Here is a 6,841-nt window from a genome sequence, read left to right as displayed (position 1 = left end):
TCTGCGGCCCAGCCTGCCATCCCTTACTGACTTGCAGCAGGAGAACTCTTCCTAACCGCTACTCACTACGCAAATCTCAATGAATTAAGCAAACTCATTAAAAGAAGCTGAACCCAAAGTGATTCACAAAGAACAACTCCTCACGCAAGCTAAAAAATAATAAAAAAAATATAATCGAGCAACCACCGCGCGGCATCCCCGCGCAGCCCTGAGGAGCGGGGGGCTCCCCTCAGGCCCCGCGGCCCGGCCATGGCGGCGGGGGCGGGCCCGGAAGGGGAGCGGCGCCCCGCCTCGCTTCCCCGCTGACGGGCGGGGCGGCAGCGCGGGCGGCGGGCACCATGCTGCAGTTCTTGGTAAGGCTCTGCACTCCGAGGGGAAGGGCGTGGTGCCCGGCCACCCCCGGGCCCTGACAGCGGGGCGGCTGCGCCCGGTCTCGGCTGCCCGGCAGCGCCCCAGCCTTGGGCAGCTTCCCTTCTCCGGCTCCTTCCCTTCCTCCTCCGGCTCCTTCCTCCCCTTCTCCCGCTTCTTCCTTCCCTTCTCCGGCTCCTTCCTTCCCTTCTCCCGCTCCTTCCCTCCCCTTCTCCCGCTTCTTCCTCCCCTTCTCCCGCTCCTTCCTCCCCTTCTCCGGCTCCTTCCTTCCCTTCTCCCGCTCCTTCCCTTCTCCCGCTCCTTCCCTTCTCCCGCTCTTTCCCACCCGTCCTCCCTTGCTCTCGCAGAGCGCTGCCTTAAAGCTGCTCTGAAAATGGAGTTCCACGGCTTGTTCTTCCTCCAGGCCGTGCCCTTAATTTGCCTCGGGGGTTCTGCTTGCTCGCAGTGATGCTCCCCTTTGCTGCTCAGGTTTTTGTGTGTAAGCAGAAACGCCTCTCTGCTTTAGTGACAGCAGGGCGTCAGCCCTTGCCGTTTTGTGCACCCTTAAAAGTGTAGCGCTGCAGACCGTATTTCATTACTGCCCCGAAGAGCAGCAGAATTATTAGAATGAATATTAGACTTCAGCTTTCGTTGGGGTAGATAATGCAGCTGGCTAATGAATTTCATAGCAGGTGTTGATACAGAGCAAGAAATGATGGCCTGTTGTAAATAGGGATAGTCTTGCCTGTTTTTAGATAATAAATAAATGAGGCATGTTGTCATCCCAGCTTCATAATTACAAGTATGAAAACCCCGGCCATTTCTGTAGCTGTTTATAATCCCCTCTGCACCCCAATGGAAACCTTCAGTAAGGCTATATGTGGTTAGCCTCTCTCAAAGTTTCTGTGTTTATCAGCTCTACTGCTTTCAGCTAATAAGTGGGGGTTTTTTTGTTTTGTTTTGTTTTTTTTTTTTCCTAGATGAAAATACTTTATAATTACAACATCTCATTAGTGCATGACTGTTAGACAAAAGATATACTAATTCTGGGTTTCTTCCCTGCTTGGGTGTAGATTGGATGTTTGACTCTTGCTCTCCCTGGTTAGGGCTGTAGTAGAGAGATAAAGGGATAATCTCACAAACCTTATGTTTTGGCAGTCCAGTGTTAAGCTTCAAATAAGCCATTTGTTTACAAAGCACCTTGAAATGCTGGGTGTAAATTGGAAGACTCTGAACCCTCAGTCAGGGGGTTCTGTCCTGTTGTTTTTAGTGAATATGCACATTTTCATTGGCTTTCCATATAATTGAAGTCTTAAGTAGTGATTTTTTTTTTCCCACTGCTTGAATTGTCAGCTCTAAAAATAAATGTAACTGAGTGGATCAAGTGCTGGACTTTCTAATAATGGAGTACAGTTTAAGGGAATACTGATCTCAGTAATATCTCTACTGAGTAAGGGTTATCTCACAGCAGAATATGACATATATTAGAGAGGTTGTAGGATTAAAGCTAGAACACTGCTAATAAACAAGGATCTGGTTTGTGTTTCCACATGGTTTCCCAGACCCTGCTAAAGATAGAGGAAATTCTCCTCTTCTAGAGTGGTACTCTGAATTAAGAGGAACCACAGTTCTGGTTTTCATCAGTGCATTATTTGTTAGTATCTTCCAGAGTACGTACTTAGCTAGTAATTGAAACTACAGGAGCACATGATAAGCAGGACAGTACACACAAGAATAATTCTTCTTAAATTGTTAAGGCTAGATTTTAAAAAGTAATTGTAAACAAGGAATAAGACCAAAAATGTGTTTAAGGAAATACTGAGGTAACTTGCAGTCAGAGTTCATATGACAGCTCTCAGCCAATTTTAGTTTTCTGTAGATAGATTTTCACCAGTGCTGCTTTTGGAGTCTGGATCACAGAAAAGATGAGCTGTGCTGCTTTGGGCCTGGAAAAGATGTCTGGTCAGTAAGTGATGGCAAAGTTGTTTTGTGGACTGTGGTTTTATTTTTCTTAAAATAGTCTTATTTTGTCAGCAGTGACCATGAGCAATAACAATCTCTTTAAATAGAACTGTCCTCAGCTGTTACAAAAAGTGATTTGTCTACTAACAATGAATGAGAGCACAATATTGGCAGTGTCCCCTTTTAAAACAGTTAAATGAGCTTTCATGGTATAAGGCAGACTTATTTTGAAGTAAAAAAAAAAAAAAAGTAGGATACTGAGCAGCTGCTGAATGAAATCTCATCACCTGCCTTTGAAGAGAGGAATTTTTTTCACTCTGGAAGTGTTACTATGCTTGAGGATTTTCCTCAGCTGGCAGATAGGGTCTGGGCCAGAAACTCTGCTTGTGTTTTGCTCTGGCTTTACTTCCATTTTTATGGAAATGCATTTTTATGGACACCCTTCATCAGCTATAAGTTTGCACAGCTGTCAGAAGAGGTTGTGCCCAGCTTCCAGCCAGCTGTACTGCCTTGGAGGAGCCCCTAGAGCAGAGTGGATTTGGCTGAGAACTAATCTCTTGGGGTCAGAAGGGTTTGTCTGGAAGATGCACAGCTGTTGCTGCAGAAGAGAAGAAGCAAGTTTACATCAGTTTAAGTTCATGTTGTGAAGTTTTAGGTTTTTTTTACTTCATCCTAAAACACGTATGTCCCTTTCCAACACTGAGCGCTGTTCTAGTAGGGTGTTGCATTAGGCTTTCCCACCATGGACCAAGAAGTCTGTGATATGTAGATCCCTGCTGCTGTCTCCCACATTTTTCTAGGAGTTACTGCCTTTGTGGGTGTGTAGAGAACCTAACAAGGATGAACACAGCTTGATCCAAATAGTCTTGGGGATGTGGATTGAATAACAAAATGTACTTTGGAAATTATGAAAGGATGTTTCTGGTGAGGAAGATGGAGAAAATTCTACCTCTCTGGATGAAAGATGAGAAATTACATAGGAGTGGAGTTGAAACTCATTAAATAACTTGCAATATCCCTTTTTCTTTATTTTAGCCAATAAGTTTTTGATGGAAGGATGTTAACTCTTCTCCCTTTCTTCCTTTTTAGCTTGGTTTTACGCTTGGCAACGTGGTTGGGATGTATCTGGCTCAGAACTATGATGTGAGTATCCTAGTATTCTCAGAAGTAAACCTGTCCTGAACTGAAAATATACAGCTGTTTTCCCTCAATTAGAATTGAATCAGTCTTTATTTTGATGGTTTATATTATTTGAACAGAATGCAGATCATGCTGACTTTATTTATAGGAGAACTGAGACTTCTTCAGGAAGAATTACTTCACTGAAAGAGTGGTCAGGCATTGGAGCAGGCTGCACAGGGAAGTGATGGAGTCACCATCCCTGGAGGTGTTCAAGGAATAACAGGACATGGCACCTCATGCTCTGGTCTAGTTAACAAAGTTGTTTAAAGGTTGGACTTTGTGATCTTGTCGGACTTTTTCAACCTTAATTGCAAAAAAAAAAAAAAAAAGTGTAACCAAAACATCATCTGTGGTAGTCTAGTGCTTAAAGCCTAAACTTCTGTTCAGTCCTAGAGCCCAGCCTTCTACAGGCAAAGACAGGAGAAACAGAAAAGGTTTATCAATTGCTCATGGATTTTACCAACGTTAAATACTGGCTTCCTGTCTCAGCCTGTCTTCTTACAGTGTTCTCCAGTCAGTATAACTGTTAATAAAAATTCTCAAGGCATATGAAACGTCTTTTTTCTGGACCTATAATGAAAATAAGTTTTGCCAGCCTTTTTTTTGTAAATGCAGTGTTTTCTCCTACTTCAAAAAGTGTATTTACCTTCAATCTTTCTTTCCTTCTTTTCTCACAGTGAGAAGGAAAGAGAACTTTATTTTTTCAGTTCCCAGTTAACAGTTTTCAATGTGAGAGAGCAAAAAGATTTCAAGCTGACCCTTCAAAATATGCTTCTACTTTCTGCCAAGTCAGCAGAATCCATTGTAAGAGCAGTGCCACTTTACTTACTGGCTAGAGGAGTTAATAACATTTAGCATATGAATCTTTTTAAATTCTTAGGCAATCTTTGTTGGCCTTAATAAAAAACCAAACAAAGTTGTTGAGGCTTTGGTGACATTTATGTTTTGCTTTCCTCTCATCTTCGTATTGAGGTCATCTTGCTTAAAAAAAAAATCTTACATTTTGCTCTTGTTTATGCAAAAACTTTGGTGATTTTTCCTGACAGTCCAGTGAAAGGCTGGTGTTTCTGTCCAATACATGTTTTACAGTGTTACAAAAATGTAGTAATAAGAATATATTTGGATGTGTCAATGTATCACAAGCATTGTATGGTGCTTTGCTGGCAGCACTGATAAAGTATTGCCACAAGAGGGGGACTCAGGGTTTGATTTGCTGGAAGTATTTCCCTGGAAATGCAACACTGACTTGCAGGATGAGCAGGGAAGTTTTACTGCTGGTGTTGAAGATGGTTGGTTTGAGGTGACATTTAATATAAGCTTGTCATAATTCTGGAGCTGTACATACAATGTGCTTAGTAATGACTACATGGAGGGTTCTGCTGAGAGTGGTGGAGTTCACTTGGTTTAATTTAAATGTCAGGCTGGGCTCTTAATTTCATTGATCAAACAGAGCTTAATTCTGAGGAGGAGGGTAAGAGGAACTTGTTACCAGTTCTGTCAGCCTGAGACCATTCAATAAGGGAACTGCATTCTGTTTGGATTAACTTCTGCTCTGTGGTCAGGTTACATATGAAGTAAAAACCCAAGATTTTTTTTTTTTTTTCACAGCTAAGAGTGGAAAATTTGCATTAATTTTGTTTTAATCATACATTATCACTTCCCAGTTATAGCTAGTCATAATCTTTTCTTTACTATTAGGAGTTTCAGCTTTTTTTCCCTTTCAAGTTATTGAAATTTACTGTTGGGTTATTTTATCAAAATTATTTTATTTGTAGGAGAAGGCTGAAGATTTGGAGCTCACAAGCAGTAAATTGAATTTTCATTCAGGTGTAAAACTGCAAAAGGATGACAATTTGCAATGCAGTAGAATTAGCCAGTGAAGAATTTTGTTTCCCCAAGATGAACCAGGAGAAATATTTCTTAATAAATATCTTGAGAACATATTTGATGCTCTTGAACATCTCTTTTCTCTTGGGTTATGACCAGTATAGTGCAATCTGATTTCCCCTTCGAAAGTCTGTGCATCAGTGTTTAAATCTGCTTATTCTTGGAAGCTTGTCTTCTTTCAGTCAGGAAGCCAGCCTGGTCTTGCTAAATTTCTTGTAAGGTGATCCTTTTTCCTTCCTCCTGTTCCCATCACCACTGACTTATACCTTTAATAATCTAAGTATTTCCTGAAGCCTCATCTGCTGTTTGCCTGATACTTATTAGATTTAATCTCTGTTTAAGGTAACAGAAACTGGGAATATCTTTTTAAAACCAGTTCAAATTTTATGGAATTTCTTGCTGTGTGTATGGTATTTCCTGATGAAACTCACGTAGCCCAGGATTTTTTATAGTGTGGAGTTTGATTGTTTTGTTTTGTCTTTAAAGATTCCTAACATTGCAAAGAAGCTGGAAGATTTTAAGAAGGATGTGGAAGCCAAGAAGAAACCTCCTAATGACAAGTCCTGAAAGAGCAGCGTTCCCCAGGTCAACTCTGTGTGTGTACCAAGGATGCAATTTACCTTTTGGGCAGCAAAGGTGAAGTAGAGGGCTGGCATGGGAAGTTCCTCCACTCTTAGTCTCCTCGAACTGGAATATTTTCCTTTTGAAAGGGTGGCCGTGAACTTTTCCTGGGACTGATTTTCAAGGGTTTCAGAATTTGGATTTATAACTGATGCGTGACTGATGATATGATTTGTATTTTTCAGTGTTTCTTTTCCTAATATTTTGTTACTTGTTTTTACCTGATCCAACTGGAGTGCTTTTGATCCTGGTACAATTGTAATCTCACACTTGATAATACCCTAGCTCCTAGAACAGCACAAAAGAAATTAAATGCATCAAGAAGTAACTTTCAGAGTTTCTTGTCATTTGTTGTGAGCAGTGGTACTTCACTATCCTTAAGCCATACACACAAGCAAAGCAAAAAAAGCAGCCATTAAAACTTCTGGTGTGTGAGAAAACACACATCCATTGTAAAACTCATGTCTTCTCTTGAAACCATAATTCTGCAAAAATCCTGTTGTAAGTTCTGAAAAAAAAATTTGCAATTATTTGAATGGATGTCAATTTTATTAAGTCAAGAATCTATCAAATAATTTTCTTCCCTTAAAATGGAAGAGGTCTATCAACTCTATAACATGGCTTAAATGACAGAGGCTTCTTCACAGTTTTTTGCAGGACATGAAGAACACAGAAAAGTGCCAGGATTGTGTTCTTGCTCTTATTGAGAATGCCTGGTGATGAACTACAGACAAGCACGGAGAATGACCCCCATTTGTTCAGGCTCTAGATTAAAGCATGCCTGTAGTGCTTCTCCGTTAATGTTTTAATTAGGATGAGGATTGTGCCTTAAAAGTGGTTT

General features: G+C 41.0%; 1 protein-coding gene across 1 annotated transcript; it reads left to right on the top strand.

The window, feature by feature from the left end:
- Window positions 1–304: 304 nt before the first annotated feature.
- Window positions 305–6,328, top strand: STMP1 (short transmembrane mitochondrial protein 1). The gene is made up of 3 exons (XM_021551939.4): window positions 305–353; window positions 3,400–3,453; window positions 5,866–6,328. Exons 1-3 carry the CDS (start codon window positions 339–341, stop codon window positions 5,944–5,946), a joined length of 150 nt encoding a protein of 49 aa, XP_021407614.1. The 5' UTR covers window positions 305–338; the 3' UTR covers window positions 5,947–6,328.
- Window positions 6,329–6,841: the final 513 nt, after the last annotated feature.

This window comes from Lonchura striata, chromosome 1A (genome assembly GCF_050655825.1).
Source record: "Lonchura striata isolate lonStrDom1 chromosome 1A, ASM5065582v1, whole genome shotgun sequence".
NCBI lineage: Eukaryota > Metazoa > Chordata > Aves > Passeriformes > Estrildidae > Lonchura > Lonchura striata.
The sequence above is the reverse complement of the archived record's forward strand: the minus strand, read 5'-3'. Positions and strand labels throughout refer to the sequence as shown.

Bases quoted from the DNA above. Each gene is read 5' to 3' on its own strand.
- STMP1 (XM_021551939.4), top strand. The intron at 3,454-5,865 runs GTGAGTATCCTA...TTGTCTTTAAAG, and splicing joins ATCTGGCTCAGAACTATGAT to ATTCCTAACATTGCAAAGAA.